Raw genomic sequence first — 21,411 nt, 5'->3', positions numbered from 1 at the left:
AAAATTTCTGAGGATGTTACTTGCTTGAAAAGTGCAGCTAAGTATTTTTTGTTGCTTTTAGATGATTTATATGCTGGAGGAGCAGAGTTTTTTGTTTTCTTTAAATTGCAGATGAGATCTGGTTTGTGCATAGTTCTCTTAACTATTCATCAGGAGTTCTTGAGCACTGGAGTTAAAACTGAACAAAACAACCCACGATGTCAGACTCATAAAAATTATTTGGCTTTATTTGTGCCTTTAAAAAACATTGTGAAACGAGAGAAAGATTTTAAGAGTGATATTGCATACTTGGGTGTTTAAAAAATATGTTTCTTATGCTGGAAATTTTTAATAACAAAGAGAAGAGGGAGTTGGGAGAGTGAGGGCAATGGGGGAATCTGTCAGCAGAGCTGTTCCCAGGTGTTCCAGAGTTATCTGTGTCTCAATCAGAGATCAATGTGAATGAAAATTATAATTGCACCTATATCTGCAAGGAACTGCTGTCCTTGCAAAATCTGAGTGCAGGTGTGAGATGCCAGTACTAACAAATCTCATCTGCTCTGTTTTATGCAGCTCTGTACTATTCAGACTCAAAACTCGAGGAGCTGGGCTGTTCTGCAGTGGCTCTGTGCTCAGACTGCTGATGCTCAGCTCAGGTGTTTAGATTGCCTTTTTTTGGGGGGGTTGTGTCTTATTCCCCTCCCTAGAAGATGACTTTGCATTCCAGAGTTCTGTGAAGGGGGATGGCATCCGGCCTGAGAGTCTCCTGCACGTTTTACCAGCAGCCCTGTTGTTCCTGGCTGCATTTAAACCCCTCTAATGCTCTTCTTTCTGCCTCCTGCTCAGAGCAGGCAGCTCCCTTCTGTGCAGTTGGGTCCTTGCAAGCCTGGCTGCACATCAGCACACATCTCAGCATCAGATCCACCTTCTGGATGAATTCTGCTCTTACACAGGCTAAAAAGTGGCACCTTTTCAGGGATCATTTTAGCCACAAGTGGGGCTCAGAGTATTTCTGTCCGTGCTATAGCTGAACACTGGAACTATGCAATTTCCAGCTGTAAAAAAAGCTGGTCTAGACTTGGATGGGCTGAAGCTTTGGGTTTTTTTTTTTTTTTCCTCTCCCTCCTGTGTGGAATGAAAGCTTGGCTTTGGGAACAGCTCTGCAACCACAAAGGAAAGGCACAGGCTGCTGGCTGGGTGGTGTCCTGGCCCAGCTGCACTGCTGTAGCTGATTTTTGTGAGAGCTTCCAAGGCAGCCTGACACACACCCTGCCCATACTCCCAGCTCCAGAGCCAGCAACTTCAAAACCTTCTGTTGTTTTTTTTTTAATGAGAAACCAATGTCTTCAGTGGAATAGGTGCCCTCAGCTCAGCTTTGGTGGGGAAAACACAAATTTTGTGTTGAAGGTTTCAGTGGCAAGGCACTGGCAGGGAGGCAGGTGCTGTTCTCATGTATTGATTGCTGTGATTTTATTTTGAAGTGCACACCTGCTAAAAAGCACTTTCAGCACAGAGCAACATCTCCACTGGTAAATTTACAATTTCACTCCTCGCTCTACTGTAGATTCTTTCTGTGTGGTGGTTACTGAGCTGAGCTTCTGAGCTGGATCTGTGGGAGCAGTCGTGGAGGGAGGCAGGGAAAAGAACTTCCTTAAAATTTTTAAATTTAAAACTTAAAATTTTATTTGAAGAGAATGGAGGGGAAATGGATACCCTGAAATACCTGGCATTTAAATCTAGTTCTAGTACCCTGCATTAAAATGGGGAGTTACTGTCGGCTTAGCCTAAAAGATGCACTTTGCAAAAACAAAAAAAAAAATCAGATTGTACAGCTTTGTCACTTACTGGGAGGGGGCAACGCTGCCTGTGAATTCCATTTCTTGGGTAATGTAATTGCCACTTCTTTAGGAGTTCTGCTTTTTAGGCTCTGACATGTTGATGCTCACATTTAAATCTGGGCTGTTCCAGTGCGTTCTTGACTCGGGTCAGGCAGCACCACGTTAAAAATGCATCAGTCCCCATGTCACAGCCCGCAGCGCCGCTCCTGTCACCAGCCGGGTGACACCTGGAGGCTCAGCAGGCACCGGAGGAGCTGCCTGGGGAGCAGGAGGGTTCTTCTGCACGGCATTCCCGCATTTCCCGGCCGGAAAGGCGAGCGCGCTGCACTGCGGGGCCGGGCCGGGCGATGGCAATGTCGGGCCGGGCTGGGAGCGAGAACGGGCACGGCTCCGGCAGAACGGGCACGGCAGAACGGGCACGGCAGAACGGGCACGGCAGGACGGGCACAGCTCCTGCAGAACGGGCACAGCAGAACGGGCACAGCAGAACGGGCACGGCTCCGGGAGAACGGGCACAGCTCCGGGAGAACGGGCACAGCTCCTGCAGAACGGGCACGGCAGGACGGGCACGGCTCCTGCAGAAGGGGCACAGCAGGACGGGCACAGCCCCTGCAGAAGGGGCACAGCTCCTGCAGAAGGGGCACAGCAGGACGGGCACAGCCCCTGCAGGACGGGCACAGCCCCTGCAGAACGGGCACGGCTCCTGCAGAACGGGCACGGCTCCTGCAGAAGGGGCACAGCTCCTGCAGAAGGGGCACAGCTCCTGCAGAAGGGGCACAGCAGGACGGGCACAGCTCCTGCAGAAGGGGCACAGCTCCTGCAGAAGGGGCACAGCTCCTGCAGAACGGGCACGGCTCCTGCAGAAGGGGCACAGCAGGACAGGCACAGCTCCTGCAGAACGGGCACGGCTCCTGCAGAAGGGGCACAGCAGAATGGGCACGGCCCCTGCAGAACGGGCACTTCTGAGTCACCCGCCCGAGCACAGCTTGGGACTGGGCCTGCCAGCACCAGAATAGGATGGGGAGAGGAAAAAAAGAAAGAAAAAAGTGGGCGCTGGAGCTGAGGAAGGAGTTTCCGCATCATTTGGGAAAATGCGGTGGTGCTGGAAACATTGTGACAGAGACAAATGCTACTGGTTGCCCAGTGAGATTTTTTCCACCGTGAGTCTGTTACATTGAATATATGAAGTATGCTCATTTTCCAGTGCCTGGGCAGTTTTTAAAGTATAAGTTTGAGTACTGGAACATTCATAATTAAAGTTTCTGGAGCATTTGGGGAATAGTTCACTTCTGTAACTATTATTTTAAAATGTGGTAAAGAATGTGTCTTATAGAAGGTAAATCCTGCAAGTATTGGAGTGGGCCTCGCTGGAGATCAAAATCAGTGGGAAAAAGAAGTGGTAATAATGCAAGATATTCCTTTCCTCTACAGGACAAAGTCTCCTATGTGGAAGAAACTTTTTTCATTTGGTATTCAGGTTCTTTATTCCGAAAGGATGACATTTATTCTGTATGCACACACGTACACAGAGGCAGCTCAAGGACTTGGCTTTTTCATTGTTTAAAAATAGGATTACTGTTTTGTTAATCTGATTATGAATCTAAACCATGTGGGCCTGTCAAGTGGGCTCTCAGTGGCTGGGCTGGGTGCTAATCTTGCTGGAGGGAGTGGGATGGGAGCGTGGGGATGAGCACACACCATGTGCATCCTCTGCAGATTTTGGAGAGCCCTCAGAATACCTCCTCCAGCCATCCCACAAGGAACTGGAAACATGCTGCATAAAAATGCTGTATGCTTGTAGACTGTGTTACCAAAGAAAAATACCATGTCTTTGAATATATAGTAACCATGATACATAGTGACAGCTATTGAGACCAAGAGCTGTATTAATAGGGAATGGCACTTAAATGTGATTATGCAGTATGACCTTTTGCTGCCATCCAGATTAAAAATACACTCTAGGCAGGTAACAGTATTATAATTCCACAGGAAGAAATAAACCATGCTTTTCAAGTTTTCCCCAAATCTGCTTTTCCCCCTTTTTTTCCAGCAGCTGCTCTATGCAAGAACAGGGCAGAAGCAGTAAAAGGGGCATGTGCTTGCCTAGCACTTTGAAATGTGAGTTTGGCACAATAAATGGCACAAAGGGAGGCATGTGGATGTGCTGTGGGAGTTGTGTGAGCATTGCAGCATTCCCAGGTGGCACCCCCTCCTCCCAGCTGGACATCTCAGCCTTAGAGCTGGGGTGTGAAATCTGTGCCTGCTCTGCAGGTCAAATCTGGCACCAGGAAAGCTCCCCTTCCTTCTCCTGCCCCTTCCCAAGCATTCTCTGGCCACCCCTGCACGTGGTGAGCTCCAGGACCACAATTGCTCTGGAGGTGCAGCAAGGTGGGAACGTGCCCAGGAGAGCTCTGGGCTGAGGAGATCCATCAGGGGAATGTGCTGCTCTGCTTCATCATTTCCATGTGTGCTGAAGTGGCACAGAGTTCTCAGCTCTGATGACTAACTTCTTTTCTTTGTGGGAAGAAGCCAACTGACAGCTCCTCAGCCCCAGCCCCAACCTTTCTCCTTTTTATTGCCTTTTAACCACGCTAGCTCTGCCTTTTCCTGTAATTCATAGGCCACAGTGGCTTTCCCTTGAATCAGGAGATTTTTACAGCTGATTTGGAGCAGGCAGAGTAATCTCATTCCTGCTCATGGACTTGCCACATGTGCCTCTCTTGGAAAGGAGTGGGCTTGCTCTTTTTGTAGCTTGAATGTCTCTTGGTGTTGTGTATTTCAGTACCTGATGATCAGGCTTGTGGGGAGAGGAGGGAAGCAGAGTTTAAAGAAGAACATTTTTTAAGTGCAGTAAAAGATCCATGTGTGCAGAGTGGCACGGGCTGAGGATACCCCCAGACTTCATGGAAAGGATCAGTGCACCAGTAGTGAGAAATAATTGTGGAGCATTGCAAACCCTGGGAATTAGAAAGGAATTACAGTGGAAAGGACAGTCCAGCTGGCCTTTGCCAATGGTGTTCCTGCCCCTCCTGGCTTTACTTGCCTTGTGTGTATTCCAGTTTGGACTGCTCTTCCTTTCTCTCTCTCTTTCACCATTTAGTTCTTCTCTTCCTCTTCACACAAACACATCCCTTTCAATACATCCCTGTTCTGTCCATGGGCAAACAAAAGATGTCCTGCTCTTCCTTCCTGTTCACTATTTGTATTCCTTATCTAGTTTCTATTTGTATTCAATTTTATTGTTGTTTAATACCATAAATCCTGGTGGCACTTTCCTTGTGTTATTTGTGCTCTGACATCATGAGTTCATCTGTGCTGACCTCGGTATGGGGATTGCACCATCACAAGAGCAATAAACCCCAAACAAAAGCATTTTTTCCAAGACATTTCATTGAGCTCATTAGATAAGCAGATTGTGTCATTACCTGCTCAATCCCAGAAGCGAGACAGTTACTTGTGATCATAAAAAGTCTGTCATGGATGTCTCTCTTTGGCTTATTACTGTAGAGTATTAATGTGGTGTGATATCCTCTTTTGCAATGGTTCTTGCTCAAGAGGTTGCTGCCGTTACACCAAGACTTTCTTCTTCCCAGCCCATTATGGATGACATCATGATATAAATAAAATTTTAAATGGAAAAGACTGGCAATTGGAAAGGCCGAAGTGGGCAGGAAATGGAAGAAACCACAATGATAAGCAGGAGGTCAGTGGGTAGTACTTGATAAGTTTCTTCTGTTGAGACTGGAAGTTTTTTTTCCTGTGACATGTGAGGGGTTTGTGGCTGCAGCATTTGAAGCTGAAGTGCTCTGTAGATGAAACGCACGTGGGGAGTCAGTGTGGACAAAGGAAAAAGAAATCTTCATGCAATAAAGTCTTCAATCTGTTGAGCACTCTCTATAGCCTGTGGATGGAAACAGACTGACCTATTTCTGGTTGGTTTAATTAGCAAGGTGGGAAAAAACAGAGAGTGCCTGTGCCTTGGCTCCCTGTCACCACAGCCTGTGCTGCACAAATGCACCAGTGCCAGATAAACAGGGCTGGAAGGCTGCTCCTCACTGCCTGCATCCCCTTGGACTCTGTGCCATGGGGCAGAGCCGGGCCTTGGGCAGCAGGGACCCGACCTGATGCCTGTCCTGGGTAGGTCCTCAGTGTCTTCCCATCCTAGTCTGGGCACCCAGTTCTGTCCCCTGAGCCAGGGTTCTGCCAGGGGGTGCAGGTGCTGGGACGCCTATCCTGGGGTTATGTCCAGCGTCTCAGTCCCTGTCCCCAGAGCTGAGCATCCACATTCTCTTGGCCTCTGCTCCTCTTGACCTGGATAGCTGGGCTGAGGTTCTGGTGTGCCAGTTCTGAGGTCCCAGTGTGGGATGCTGGGCCAGGTTCCCTATCCCCTGTGTGGAATGCTTGGTTAAGGTGCCGGTCCCTGTCACAGAACGGGTTTGGGTTGGAAGGGCCCTTAACGCTCATCTCATCCCACTTCGTGCCCCGGGCAGCGGGGACGCCTTCCCACAGACCGGGCTGCTCCAAGCCCCGTCCAACCTGGCCTGGAATACTTCCAGCGATGGGGCGGGACGTCCAGCGGTGCCGCTGCAGGGCGGTGCTCCCGCCCCCGGGTCACAGCGCGGCTCCCGGAGCCCCCTGCCCGGGGCCGTGTCCCGGAGCCCCGCGCGGGGCGGGGGCCGCACCGGGGGCAGCGCGGCGGCGGCTCCGGCACGGCCGGGCGGGGCCAGGGGCAGCGCGGCGGGGCCGCACACGGCGCCTGTGCCGAGGGGCAGGGCCGGGGAGGCGGGCGGCCCCCCGCTCCCCTCCCTCCGCTTCCCGTCCCTGCCCCTTCCCCCATGGCGGCGCTGGGCGCCTCGGCGCGGCTGGCGGCGGCGGCGGCGCTGTGAGCAGCGGGCCGGGCGGGCATGGCGGGCCGCGGCCGCCGCGCCTGGCTCAGCGTCCTGCTGGGGCTGGTGCTGGGCTTCGTGCTCGCATCGCGCCTCGTCCTGCCCCGCGCCTCCGAGCTGGCGGCGGCGGCGCGGCCCCACCGAGCCCGCCCGCAGGGCTGCCGCCCGCCGCCCGCCGCCGCCGCCGCCGCCCCGCCGCGCCGCCCCGGCCCGCCGGCACAGAGCTTCCTCTTCGTGGGGGTCATGACGGCGCAGAAGTACCTGCGGAGCCGCGCCGTGGCCGCGCACCGGTGAGCGGCGGGGGGGCCGGGGGCGCCCGCCGGGGATGGGGGTCCGGTGGGCTGCCTTGGGCTGGGGTCTGGGATCGGCTCGGGGTCGGCTCGGGTGGGCTCGACTCGTCTCAACTGGGTTCGGTCACGTTCAGCTGAGCCGGGCTTGGCTCGGTTCGCTCCCATTCAACCGAGCTGGGCTTGGCTCGCTTCGCTCCCATTCAGCTGGACTCGGGCCGGTCGGCCGGTTCCCCCGGGGTAAAACCGCCCGGCCCGGGATGCTCTTACAGCCGGGATGCCCCCGCCAGCCCCGGGGACCGCTCGCCCTTCCCCGGGGCAGGTGCGAGCGAGCCTCGGGGCACGCTCAGCCCCGGCACTCCTCGCTCCGGGCCCCGGGGCGCTCTCCGGGCGGGCTGCGGCAGCCGCGGTGCCCCGAGCGCGGCTCCGCTGCTCGGGCAGCTCGGCAGGGACGCGAGGGGTCCGTGAGCCGCGTTACCGCTCCCGCAGGGTCTGGCTCAGCCAGGTTCCACCTGGCAGGTGGCCCCGGTGACCTTGCCTGAGGGTCAGGCAGCCCCGCCGGTGCGAGGGGACGCTGAGTGCCGGTCACCGGCGGGGACACGGGCATCCAAGTGCGTCCCTCGGTGCCTCTGCCTTGGGCGCAGCTGCGCCACGCTGGTACGGTCCTTGGCTGCTGCTTGTGGAGCGAGCTGACAGCCTGACGGTAACAGAAATAAAGTTTGGGGACCGCTGTAATGCCCTGGATAAAGACCACTGTGCCAAGCCGAAAGCTTGTTCTTGGGAATGGGACCAGAAAGGCATCTGGGAACAAAGAGTAAAACCCAGCTCGGCTCTCTGCAGCTGCTGCTGAGGCTGGACCAGGCAGTGAAGCAGCTCGGATGGGGAGAGCCAGCCTGGGTGAAGCGCTCCGTGCTTCAGACTGGTTGAGCTAATGCAGGAGCCAGGGTCTCGGAGCCGTGTGTTTGTTATCTGAGCACCCCTAATTTTGGAGCAGGAGCAATCTTGGTGCTTTGCACTGTGTGCTGCTCACCGTGGTCCCCAGGTGTGGCTGGGCATGGCCGTGAGTGCCACGGGCTAACGGGAATTCTGTCCAAAGCCTCGGCAGCATCAGGATAATCATCTCTTCTGTGAGAGATGTGTCTGTGGCTTTGGTGGAACTCTGTGCTCTGCTGAAATGTGCTGGGCTATGCTCATTGCTCCGGTGTGCGCGCCAGCAGGCAGTGCTGGGAGGCTGCACGGGAAGCCTGCTTGGGAAATCTGAAAGAGTCAAGAGCTAAAATGTCAGCTCGGGTACACCCCAGCTCTGGCTGAGCCAGCACCCTCAGGGGAGCAGCCAGGAGCTCTGGGGCAGATCTTTAATAAAACATCCCCTTCTGTCTTGTGCTAGAACAAACCCTTCTCCATATCCTGCCTGCCCTGGCTGAAAAGTACTTGGCCCTATTGGCCAGTAAGAGCAGGGTGACAAAACTATCTATGATGGGCCATCATACCATCGTTCCCAGCTCGGCTCTGGTTTCAGGAAATCTGTCTTTATATCAGCATCCAATGCAATAAAATTGCTTTATTTGGGCAATCTGAGGCATATTGTCCACCAGCGATAGCTTTAATGGAAACTTAATTCCTTCTTCCAGCAGTAGACCTGTAATTAAGTTACAGAAAGCGCATGATTGATGCTTTGAAATGGGTGAAGGAATCTGTTTCTTCAGGGTTATGTTCTCCTTCACCATGTGGGATGGAGCATTTTGGATTGCAAATCTCACAGGCTGTGCAATTTAGATTTACATACAGGGAGGCTGGAGTCGTGTTGGGACATCGCATACCAGGTTTTATGGCAGAATACTTTATCTAGCATCCATCAGATTTTGCTTCAAGAATTTGGAAAAGGGAAATTTATCACTGTGTTGTCCAGAGTGTTCTTTGGGGGAGAAATTCACTTTGCTGGTGTGGGAAGGATTCTTGTTTTCGCCTGGTTTTGCCTATGCTTGCTGAACAGTCTGGTGCTGTGGCGGAGCTGCGTTTAGAGAACAAGATCTGCGACATCTGCTCTCACAAAACAATGGCTAAAGATGCAACTTAACAAATTCAGCTAATGGAATCGGGCTCCTTCAGCCCTTAGATGGAGATCTGAGTATCGCTTTTTACTACACTGCTATTTTGGTTTAACGTCTAGAGATGATGTCTGTTCTTGGAAGAGATGGATAAAGAGACCCTTAGTAAGGCTAAATGCGTTTTTCTCACCTCTGTTGGTGAAAGAAATGAGCTAATGTCCTGGTGACAGGAAGACATCTTTGGGGGAAGATGGGGAGGGGGGAAGAGGAAGACAAACCTGAAATCTTAAATGGCTTTTGATTGCCATGAAGTACTCAAGCAGACAATTGCTGGGATTACTACATTGACAAAGCATCCTGGTGAGCTGAATCGCTGGCACAGCCAGTGAAATGGGAAGCTGCTAGCAAGGCATTCCCGGGGTGGCAGCGTGTGCAGAGCCTTGATACCACGCTGAAAGGAATTAGGGATTCAGAGGCTGAATACCTCCAAATTGCTGTGGCTCAAAGGCCATTTACAGACACAGCTAAAAGGGACCGGAGCAGAAAGCATTTGCTGATCCTGGCTGCTGTGAATCCAGATAGGGTCTAACAAGAGGGGAAGCAATCCACTTCCTGAACATCAATCATGAGCAAAATGACCACTGCAAGGCAAACCAGGCCTGCTGGATTTTCGGGAGCCGCCGGCTCTTTGTAACAGTCCTGCTTTTGTAGTCTGTGAGGCAGAGAATAAGCTTTAGATCCACAGGTTTTCGGAGGGCAGATTTGCAGCCTCAGCAGTGATTGCATCTGACAGCCAGGTTAGCAGAGCTTCCCTTCCAGGAGGCCGGGGAAGTGCAGCAGCAGGAGCCACGGTGTCACTTGGAAGGACAAGGAGTAGTCAGGAAAAGAGCTGGGCAGGAAGGAGTTAAAGGGATGGCTGGGGTTCAGGGAAAGTGCAACAATATGTGCTAATGGTTTTGCAGTTGAGGGGAGTTGTCCTAAAAGAGCTGCAGGAAGGAGAGGATGGGAATAAGCAGTCTCCCAGAAGATTTAAGTCTGCTGTCTCAGGAGCAGAAATATCAGGCAGTTAACCCATTTTTTTTTTTTTTCCGTTTGCGTAGCAACTAGATTTCCTGGGAAACGTGGCAGGAGAGTGGTGTGAATGCAGTTAATGGCGAGATGTCAGCGGCTGGCCTTTGGCAGCATCTTTGCAGGAACACAGCCGCAGCACGTCTGGGTTTGGGACGGTCCCCAGGGCACCGTCAAGTGCCACGAGGACCATGAGGGATGCCCGGGGCTGGTGCTGAGCCATCCCCGCCCGGTGGCAGAAGGATGCCCTTCAGGGGCTCCATTTCCAACGTGCTGCCTCTGTTGGTGGTGGCTTACAGGAAGCTGGAATCCAAATACCTGAGTGCTCGGAAGAGCTTGAGTGAAAGGCAGCCAGAAGGATTTGGGTGTGGGGGAGTTTGGGTTATCTGTCAAAGTGTGCACTTACACATTGTAAGTGTATTGCTCCTAAATTCAGATCTGCATCTGTCGGGTGGTTTGGCCCGTTCTGGTCGCTGGTGGGGGGATGTGATGGATTGTGGAGCTCCTGCCCCTTGGGAGGGGGCCCTGTGAAGTGACTTTGGATGTTGTGCCAGCACAGTACGTGTTTTACTTCATGTGTGAATCGTACCACAGTACTGCAGCAGTGAGAACTCAGTGTCCTGCTCAGGTACCCTCCACCAGAAACACGATGTACTTGGCATTTCTGGCCAGTAACCTAAAATTTGTGAGGATGTTTAAGGAACGGTGTGAAAGAAGCACACAGAGCAACTGTCATTGATACAGGGGCTGGGGGGTAAGTAAAACAAAGTCACTTACACCCCCCAAAATAACCACATGGCCCAAAACTCTGAGACACTTGGGCTCTGATCTTAGCCTGGCCCACTGTCTGTGTGCCTGTGGGTGATGGATCCATTTCTGTCCCTGTCCACAAGGAAGGTGGATATGCATGGACAGAAAACCAGCATCACTTAAAATTGGAGGAGTTTAGCTCAAAGGACTCAAACAGCTGTGGAAGGTGCTTGGGTTCTCTGTTAAAGCAATCCTGCAGAAACCTGAAAGAAACTTTTCCTCAAGATTGGAATTCTGTAATGCAGATCTTAGTGACAGAGATGTGGAAATTTAAAAGACCAGCTTTTTTTTGGTGACCTCCCATGTGTTATCTACAGTACCATGTGCAGGAGCAGCGTGCTGGTTTCCGAGCTCAGTTCTCCTGCCTGAGCTGTGGTTCACTGCTTCCCCAGTAGCAAATGTTGTTGGAAGAATGGGGCCTTGAAGAACAGAGATGCCAAACTAGCCCTAATTCAACATGGAATTTAGCTGCATTCAAGACATCAGTCTTTCATGTCTGTTGTCTTGCTGAGTTCTTCACAAATTATGATTTTCTTCAGCGTAATTATACAAGATGACTATTTCTCAAAACTTTAAATGATTTCTCTGATTTCCTCTAAGGGAAACTTCCTGAGCTGCAGACCAAAACCAAATACATTTTTTGTCAGTCTTCAGCCTGAGTCTCTACAAAGGGAGCACTGTCTGCATAACGCCACTGACTGTGCTTCTGCCGAGTCTGCAAAGCTGATAAGCAAGATAATACAAATAAATAATAAATACTGGAAACTGAAGAGAAAACATCCCAGATCTGTGCTGCTCCTGCTGCAAGTTGTGCTTTTAAGCTTCTTTTTAAATGAAGCTTCTTACAACATTTCAAGACTACAATTGTGGTCACTTTTTAGAAAATAGGGGGCTTTTTAGTGCTCTTGGTGTGCTCAAGGTTTTCTGTATTTCATGAGTTCCTGAGAGCCAGCTAAAAAGATAAAATCTTTTCACCCAGTTTGCTTGTGACTTGCTTAGCCTAGGGTACACGAAGGATATCCAGTGTGCAAAACTGGGTGAGGGAGGGAGGGTAAAATTGATTTGGTAGCCACCAGTACTGGAGCATCACTGGAGTCATGTTCTCTGCTTAGAGATTTTTTTTTCTGAGGAAGGTTTACTCATTTAGTTTGTGGTTGTTTAATTTTCACTTTGATTTCCTTGTCAACACAGCCTTCTGGTTTGTGGAGTTGTGTGCCCTGTGCACTGAGAGAAACCAGGTCACTCAGCATCGTGCAGGTTTTTTACCTCCTGGGGAGGGTAATAGAGAGCCTTGCTGTCCTGATTCATGCACATCCTCCTGCTTAAGCAGCAGATTCAGATTACACGGGGGAGATAAGGTTGGGATCTGTCAGGGTTTTTAAATGACCACTTCAGGGCAGTATCAGTTGTATTCACAAGCTGATATTTCTCTGTGGACAGAGTTGAAATGGCTTTGACTGAAGCGCTCGGTGAGCGATCACTGCAGCCCAGGTGGTCTCTGCAGGTGCAGATACAGAGTCTGGTGGCAGAAATGTTGTGTCCATGTGTCCTTTAAACAGCTCAGGGTGACAGGGCGGTGGGGAAGAAGGAGGGTGTCAAATTTCAATAAAAATATTTTTCTGGGTTTTTTTCATTTTCAAACATACAATTCTTTTGCAGATAGAACCTGCAGGTCTTATACTGGAGAAACCTTGACCAGGAAAGTGATGTCATCTGGTGGAAGGGGGTGTTGGTGGGGCCACAGAGGTGGGGAGGTGTTGAGAAAAGAGCTCTGTGCTCAGGAGCTGAAGGGTCAGGTTGCTGCCCATAACCTGAGAGCAGACAAGGTAAATGACAGTGGAGGTGGGAGGACTGGCAAGAAATGTAGGTTTTACATACTAAACCACAGAATTGCTGGTGATGGAGCCAAGTCTGATTATTTGCAACATTGGATAAAAAAGTTAAAAGCAGCTTTGATCAGAATTCATCTGTGCATTTATCAGTCCTTAGTTCTGCTGATAACTGGGGCTAGAAAAACCTGCTTACAGCTCATCTCACCCTCTGTGGTTTGGCTTCTTTGGCTGAGTGCAGCAGCATGTTTCCTGAGCAAACTGTTCTCCCTGTTTCTGTCCCCAAAAGGGCCACAGCGAGCTGTGGCTTGGACGTGAGGAGCAGCCCGTGGTGGCTCCATTGTCTCAGCCTGTGCCTGAGCTGTGCTCTGTTGACACAGACACTTGGGCTGTTTGTCCATGTGGGAGGGTTTCGTCCCTTTGGGTTCAAACAAAGCCACGGTCACAAACAACACGTTGAGCTGTCTCATCCTAGAAATTGTGTTGCTGCAGGAGGTGAACAAAGGCTCAGTCAGGCTGTGCTGGTGCACGGTCGATGTGGTTGACATGAGATCCCAAGGCTGGAGTGACATCGTGGTGCTCACACAGGTCGTTGGGGTGTGGATGATGTTAGGGCATGGTGTTTGTGTCCCCATTCCTGCACACATGCAGGAATGTCTGTGTTTTACCCCTGGTCTAATGTGGAACCCAAATGTGGCTCACATGGAAAGATGGGCTCAAGCTGGCTTTGGGATGAGGGGTTTAGTGCAGTAAGGAGACTGGGAATCAAGCATGCCAGGGTTTATGGATGTGCATGCATTTTGTTCCCTTTCTGTTGAATAGGAGCTCTTCTCTTGATCTTGGAAGTCAGGGTACCTATTTGGAGAACAGGGAGTAAATTTAAACTGGGAATCAACAGAAGAGCTTGATGACTTCCAGGAGGGAGCTAAAGCTTGGAGTGATAGAAGACATCCTGTGTTGCCCACAGATTATAGTAATGATAAAGGCAGATCTTTCAGGGTATGAAGAGCAAGTCTGAAAAGACACTGTTTGCTTTTGAATAAAGAAGTAAGTAAGCAGAAATTGCCAAAAGACTTTAGGTTATAACTTCAACCTGGTAGTTGTCTGCAAAGTGTCCTGGGTCTACCCAAAGCTGTGTCTCAGTGGATGAGATGAGCTGCATTTCTCAGTAACTCCTTCTGTCCTTTCTTTCTGTGACACTAAAATTTAAATGCATCTTTAGTGAAGAAAAATCTTTTAAGCTTAGACTGGGAGTTGATACGGGAAGAGCTGTGGACTGATTTGTATGTGGAGTGTGGGTGTCAGAAAATAAACAGCAGAACTTCCTTAAAAGTTAGTGAAAGTTCAGGATGTGACCGTGTCTCCTTTTAAAGCAGGCAGTTCTCAGTGATTTATAACCAGCAGTACTGTGCATTAATTGCCTCACTGATGATTAAAGGCCTCATCACCTCTGTTGTGAAGTCAGTGGGAATGTTTCCATTTGCTTTACCCTGTGCTCTTCTGGAAGCTCAGATCTAAACTTTTGCTATGAAACACTACCCCCACAGCAGTAAGAAATCCAGGAGACAAAGCTTTTAAAGTAATTGGGTGATATTCATTACACACAGTGGAATTAGTGAGAAACTGTTAAGGTGTCAAAGTTGATGTTCAGGTAGTCTCATTAAATACCTCTACATTTTCTGATGGAACTTAAGGAATAATTCTCCTGAAGTATTTTTATATTTCAGGCTTTATATGATAGCTAATTCTGGATATTTCAAATTTCAGATGGTCTGTGCTGCCCAAAATCTGCTCAGGTATTGGCAAGAAGCCTGTGCTGAGAGGCATCTGGTCAGAGTGACAGTGATGCATTGAGGGAATACTGTGTCCTTTACCTTGAGAGTCTTTTCACATCAGCTTTAGGTTATATTCTGAGTATAGTCACCAAATAGAATTATGGATTATTCTCCCTGTATATAAAAAGGGGCAAAACCTGTTGGTTTACCAACTAAAGTAGTTTTACCGACTAAAAATGTTTCTGTGAGGTGTATGTGATCTCTTATCCCAGATAGAATTTCAGAAAATGGTACTGCAAGCTTAAAATTAATAATTTTTGAGGGCAAGGCTGTAGCAGTTACGTGACTGAAAATCCTCCCTGGAGGAGGCTGTGCTCTGCCTTGAGGAATCATCCTGCAGCTCTTCCTGCTATCAGTGACCCAGTTTGCCCACGCAGATGGGTTGGATTTGTCAGAGAGGAGCACGGAAGGTGTGGAGCAGATGTTGCTGTGCTGCTCTGCACAGGAAAGACTCCTCTTCTGTGCAGTTCCTCTGCACTGGAGCCTGGAATGAAATGTCTGGAAAGCTGCTGGAGGTGCAGGTGTTGGGTAGCACCATGTTACTGTGGGAATTAGGAGTTCTACAGGCATCTCTTAGAACTTTGCTGGTATGGACAACGCCACTTGAGGTTACTTCTGCTCCATGCTCTGCGCTTTGCTTCTCCACACACCATCTGGAGAAGTTGCTCTTTGGTTGGTTTCCCAAGGGATGCCGTTTCCTTAAAAGTTCATGTGAATTTACTCTCTGGAAGTCTGTATTTCTGAGTGCACATTTGAGCTTTTAGGGAGGCTTAGAGGGAGTGGCATAGAGGGAAAGTGACTGTCATGCTGAATAACTTACAGGGAAGCTTTGGAAGCAGTAAATTCAGTTGTAAGTGAATTGTTGGCCCCTATTGGATCACCTCTGTACTTTGTGATCAATAGCTGTTAGTGCAAAACTGAGTGTGCTTAACGAATCCTGCTTCTACTAGTGAACTGCTGCTATTGAATTATTTTTCTAACATATGGAGGTGCAAAAATGGTACTCAGACTCTTGTCATATCAGAATCATGTGTATGTTGTACCAATTGCTGTGTGTGCCACGTGAATGTCCTCATTTGTGTGGTAAAAAATAACCTTACAAGGTGTTCAAAAAAGAAAATTTGTAAAGCAGGTGAGCCACAGTCTGTGGCAGCACTCTCTGCCTGCCCTGGTTTGCATATTTAATTATTCCTTCTTGTCTTTTCCAATCTAGAACATGGTCCAAAACCATTCCTGGCAAGGTCGAATTCTTCTCCAGCGAGGGCTCGGACACCTCTATCCCCATCCCCATCGTGCCGCTTCCAGGTGTGGATGACTCCTACCCCCCGCAGAAGAAATCCTTCATGATGCTCAAATACATGCATGACCACTACTTGGACAAATACGAATGGTTCATGAGGGCTGACGACGACGTTTACATCAAAGGGGACAAACTGGAGAACTTCCTCAGGAGCCTGAACAGCAGCGAGCCCCTGTTCCTGGGCCAGACCGGCCTCGGCACCACGGAGGAGATGGGGAAGCTGGCGCTGGAGCCGGGGGAGAACTTCTGCATGGGGGGGCCAGGAGTGATCATGAGCAGGGAGGTGCTGCGGCGGATGGTGCCGCACATCGGCGAGTGCCTGCGGGAGATGTACACCACGCACGAGGACGTGGAGGTGGGACGCTGCGTGCGCAGGTTCGCGGGGGTGCAGTGCGTCTGGTCCTACGAGGTAAGGACGGGGCAGTGGGGAGGGGGCTTTTGGGGCAGGAGGTAGAGGGGAGGGTTGATGTTGTGCACAGCAGATCCCCCCCGCCTCAGCTGCCTCTGCAGCGTCACCGTCCGTCTGTACGGTTTCTACGCTTTGTGTTCCCTGCGAGTGTCACCCTTGGAAAGAGCTACGAAAATTTGGAAATGCAGCAGTAAGGAGAGAGGTGGAGGAGCATTCGTTATTCATCACAGATATTTTTACTTAGATAGAAAGGGAATAAGCTGAAATCAAAATGGCCTCGAGTGCCTGCACTCCTGACTGTCCAAGCCTCTTTTATCTTATTTAGCCGAGCACGTCCTGGTGTCAGCATGGAAAATGGATGATACAATTACCGTGTTTCTTACTGCAGTTGAAATGTGTGAGGCTGACAGATGTTTGCCCTGACAGTGACAGTTTTTCTCCAAACTGGAGATGTCTCATGGTGGCTGGCACTGTAACCCTGCATGCTGAGCTGCCTCCTGGCAGCCCAAATCTGTTGCTGCTCCGGGCACTCGTTGGCAGCCCCATCCTGCATGCGCCTGCTCGGCAGGTCCTTGACGTCAGCACAGACAAGCCACCACTCTTACCAAAACTCGTGGTCTGCCCACACTGATGTGCCTGCAAATTTGGCATTTTGGAGGATAAAAAATTAGAGAGCCTGCTTTTGGCAGTTTCCTGCTGCTGTTTGTTGGGAGCTGGCAGCTTCTCCCTGGGGATGACAGGGGCTTCTCCTGCCTGGCTGTGCTGGGCTCCTTGAAGTGAGTCCTGGGTGTTTACAGACTGCCTGGTTGAAAGCAGCTTGAGCTGCACTTTCACCAGGGTAAATGCTGGTGGGTCTGCCTTAGAAATATGGGAGAAGTTGAAAGCAGAAGAGAGGCTGAACAGTTTGTCTCTGTGCACAAACATTTACAACCTGACGCAACCATGGCTTTGTCCTTTTATGAGATGTGGCTCACAGTGACATTGAGGTCACAGACAGTGACAGATAGCGCTGCTGAGCCACTCTTTCACTGGCAAAGACTTGGGTTTAGCTTTTGACACTGAGTTTCTGCCCCTAAAAGCTGTTGCTTTGTTTCAGTTCACAGTTCAGCGATGGGGAAGCCTCTGAGGAAAGGGAAGGAGGTTTCCAGCTGCAGTTATTAATTAATGTCTTTTGTGCCTGGAGACTTTCTAGGCTAACAGTGTCTCTCCACATTCCCTGCTTTCAGACCTGGAACTAGTTTATGTTTTGCCAGCATTGTGGTTTAGCCATTCGTAAAGAGTCAGTAACTTTTTCCACAGTTTTTAGCAGCATAAAATTTTTACTATAGACATTCAGAGTTGAAATAACTTCTGCTGTGAATGCCTGTACCATCTGGCATTTGATAAGTTACTGAAGGTCAGCATTTTGGTCCTATTGAAACTGTCAAAGGGCTCCTAAATTCAATATAACCAAATATTGGATTGAAATAACCAATGATAGCCCACAACTGCACTGGGAATGCTGTCTGACAGAAATAGATGGGGCTTTCTCATAATCAGTTTTGTTTGATGAGCTTCTGTTATTAGCCTTAATGCTGGATTCTCCTAAGTGCCATGAATTGCTTAAAATTGGTTTGTGTGAAGTGTATAAACTGTTGGGTGCTCAGAAGTAACTCGTGAGTGTGGGATGTTAAGGCTCAGCTGTTGGGGAGAGTAGGACACATTTCAATGACAAAAGCACATAGCTTCTGCAAGAAGTGAGTCCACGCTCATTTAGTTGTGGCTTTTCAATTTAAATACCTGTCATCTTTTTTTATCTGGTCCTCTTGTTGCCCAGATGAAATGTGCCTGGTATTTTATTTCAGATAAAGCAATAGCTCTGTGAATAAACACAGCTGTTGCAACAGCTGTGTTAGAAATGCTTGGTGTAAAAGTGACATTTTCCATGTCTTGTATGTTCATGAACATCGAGTAACAGGCCACTGTAAGTGAATTGCAAAATGTTGTGTTTCACTGAGCTTCTGATGGAGCAAAAAGTTTATCTGTGCCTGCTCTGCTGGGGCACAGCCACCACATCCTTCACAATTCCCATCAGAGGAAAAGCTGTGACAGCACAAGGCTCAGTAGACAGAGAAGTGTTGGCCTTAGAAATCCCAAACCTCAGACTTCTCCTTTGCAGCCTGCACTTCCTATTCTGAAGAGGCTCGAGTGGCAGCACAGAACAAGGGAGCAGTTCAGGTCCCTGCAGTGAGCCCCCAGCTCACTGGGTTTCATTCTCAGCATCTCGGGCGTGGAGTGCCCTGCTGGTCCTCACCACGGGTGGCTTTTCCCTGCACTGTTCTCGTGGTGGGCTCCCTGCCCAGAATCGTTTTGCTCATCTCCATGACTGTCACTGTCCCCCTTTCTCTGATTTTGGGAACCCACAATGTCTTCACTGTGCTGCTCATCTTCCCTGGCCCTGGTGGTTTGCCCGAATGCATCACCAGCCCAGCTCTGTGTGGCATTTCTGCTCGCAGCAGTTTGTCTCAAAGCCCCTTTTTCCCCCCCTTTCTGTGTTTCTGTCACTCTCTGCTCTCTGCAGTGCCTCTCAGACCACTTCATTAGAGTGGCATCGGTTATTGCCCATTTCAAGACTTGGGAGGATTTGTTCACGCTCTTCCTGCCCTCAGGAGCTTTTCAGCAGACACAGTAGAGGAATTGACACCACCATTCTTTGGACTTCCTGTGTCATCTCAGCCCAGAAAAGCAGCAGCAGCATGTGCAAGGTTGAGGACAACTGCAGCTCTCTGGGCTCTGGGCAGCTCTGACCCACCCAGGCTGCTGCTTTGGGAGCAGTTTGCAGCCCAGGGATTTTAAGCTCCTATGACCAGGCTCGGAGCTGTTATTTGACACAGCCTTATTTGACGAAGGTTGAGTGAGTCACAGATGAGACATGGCTGTTAAATGTAAGTTCTTTAGGGCAAGGATTATCATAATTGTAAAAACAAACCCCAGACTGTCGCTGCTGTTTGACAGATAGCTGTAAAACTCAGCGCTCTATAGGGTGGAACAGCCAAAGCCAGAGAGTTTATGCAGCAAATTATAAGAAAACAGTCACGAAAAGAATGGAGCTATGAAATCTCTGAAGCTTCCAGAAGGGAGCTTTAGAGTTCATGAAGAAATACAGAGTGTGGTCATTTTTTTTTTTTTAAGAGAACTAAAGGCTTGGAGTGGACTTTCTCAGAAATGGTTCTGCATTTCTAGTGAATACTGGTACTTAAGACTTCTGGCACGTTGCTGGGTGTTATCCTCAGGAAAAGATTGCCTACTTAAGTCTCCTTCCTTCTCCCCTTTCCTCCCACCAGTAGTTCTTCCAGTCCATCTCATGTGGATCACAGGGACGTGGAAGTTTTGTTTTCTCCTACATTGCCATGTGGTGCCACGCAGGGTCTTGGATTTCAGCCTGAGAACATGTTCTGGTTTTGATGACAAGCTCTTTCATTTGTGATTTAAACCATCCCAAAAGTATTGTTGATTTCAGTTTTGTGTCTAACATTTCCTTTAAATGCACCTGAACTACAAAGTCACTGCTGTGTAGCTTAGTGTTGTTTCAGCCTTGTTTTGCAGCTGTTGCTGAGTATTGTTCTAATTTGTGGTTAACAGCCTCACAATTTTATTACAGGCTCTTTGTAGCTGCTAGAAGTCAAGGCAGTGCTGCTATATCTCATTAATTTCTTTTGTATTTAAACCCTTGTGACATATGCTGCTCTCAGGTGATCCCAGTTCCTTCCTCTGTGTCCTACAGTGCAATAGTGGATCCTACAGTGGATCCAGTGGAGCATCTTTTCCTACCTCTGGCAGGTATAAATAACCAATTTTGTCTGTTTTATCTCCTGTTCTGATTGAGGCTGTGGGAGAAATTAGGTGAGATGCAGCAAGTGTATCTGTGTGGAGAAAGCAGTGCTTTCCTCCAAACTGCAACAAGTACTCTGCAATGTCCTGAAAGGAGACAGGATGGAAAGGAAGGTATGACAAGGGCGTTGATCACACCAGGAAACATAAGCAGCAAGGAAGAGCAGGTCCAACCTTTTGGGTGTTGGTGAGAGGAAAAAGTAGGACATTGGTGACCAGGGATAGCAGGGGGCTTTGGGAGAAGGGGGGCTTGAATTAACATTTTGTGTGGTCTTTCATCTGGAGTAATTGAAGATAATTGCTACTCTGAAGTTCACTGAAGTTAAGAAAGCTCTTAAAGTGCTCATTTGATCTGCCAAGTACACTGGCAGTGCCAGAACATACCATTTCTGGGATGGATGTTCCCAAGGGCAAAACTGAAGTTTATGCTTTTCTGTAAGACAGCTGGAAGTAAAAAAAAAATAAAATCAATTATAGTCCTGCAGTGATAGATCAGATCTGAAAGACTGGAAAGAGATGCTGCTGTTAATGGCTGAGCTCCAGTTCCTTTGCTTTTCCCTTCTCTCATTAACAAAAAGGAGACTGATCCTGTTGTGGCTGGGTGGTGAGTGACACCCAGCACAGAGTGAGCTCCCAGAGCAGGGCAGGATGGGCTCTGTGAGGGGGCTCTGCAGCACCTCTGTTCTCTGCAGACACTGGGGGCAGTGGGGTTGGACTGTGGTGTTTGGTTGTTCTTGCTCCATGAACCTCTCCTTGGACTCCCAGCCAGCAAATGAAAGAATTCACTTGTCTTTGTAGCAGGAGCTTCCAGCAGCACTCCTGAAATAAGACATTACTGTATGTGTGTATTGTCCTGGCTTCAAAGCTTGGACATTTTTGAAGTCAGAGCATGGAAACTTGACAAACCCTGACAGCACAGACACCTTATCTTGCTGTGTGTGCAGCCCACTGCATCTCTCAATTTCAAGAAACCTGTGATGTTGAATTGTGTGTGTGAGAGAGGGAGGATACAAGCATGCCCAGAGTTTTAGAGTGGATGTTTATAAGCCATCTTTCCTCCAGCACCTAATTTTATCTTTGGAATGCCTCAGAGATGTCTTTTTGGCTTCAGATTAAGATGTAAGTGGGTGGCCATGCATTCTGGGGATGGATGGAGATTGAGCTCCCTGAAGGTAATGAGGAATGGCACTTTGTCAAAGGACAGACAGGTAAGACTGGAGAAGAGCATTATCTGGGCAGGGGAGGTGATGTA

At 49.4% G+C, this 21,411-nt stretch overlaps 1 protein-coding gene across 1 annotated transcript in view; it reads left to right on the top strand.

Moving 5' to 3' along the window:
• Positions 1-6,690: 6,690 nt before the first annotated feature.
• CHSY1 (chondroitin sulfate synthase 1) overlaps positions 6,691-21,411 on the top strand; it is a 76,717-nt gene continuing 61,996 nt past the window's right edge. The window contains 2 exon segments of the mRNA XM_036389804.2: positions 6,691-6,993; positions 15,794-16,289. Of these exon segments, the coding sequence (XP_036245697.1) occupies positions 6,722-6,993; positions 15,794-16,289 (768 nt within the window). The 5' untranslated portion in view covers positions 6,691-6,721.

The sequence above is a fragment of the Molothrus ater genome, chromosome 13 (assembly GCF_012460135.2).
Source record: "Molothrus ater isolate BHLD 08-10-18 breed brown headed cowbird chromosome 13, BPBGC_Mater_1.1, whole genome shotgun sequence".
Lineage (NCBI taxonomy): Eukaryota > Metazoa > Chordata > Aves > Passeriformes > Icteridae > Molothrus > Molothrus ater.
The sequence above is the reverse complement of the archived record's forward strand: the minus strand, read 5'-3'. Positions and strand labels throughout refer to the sequence as shown.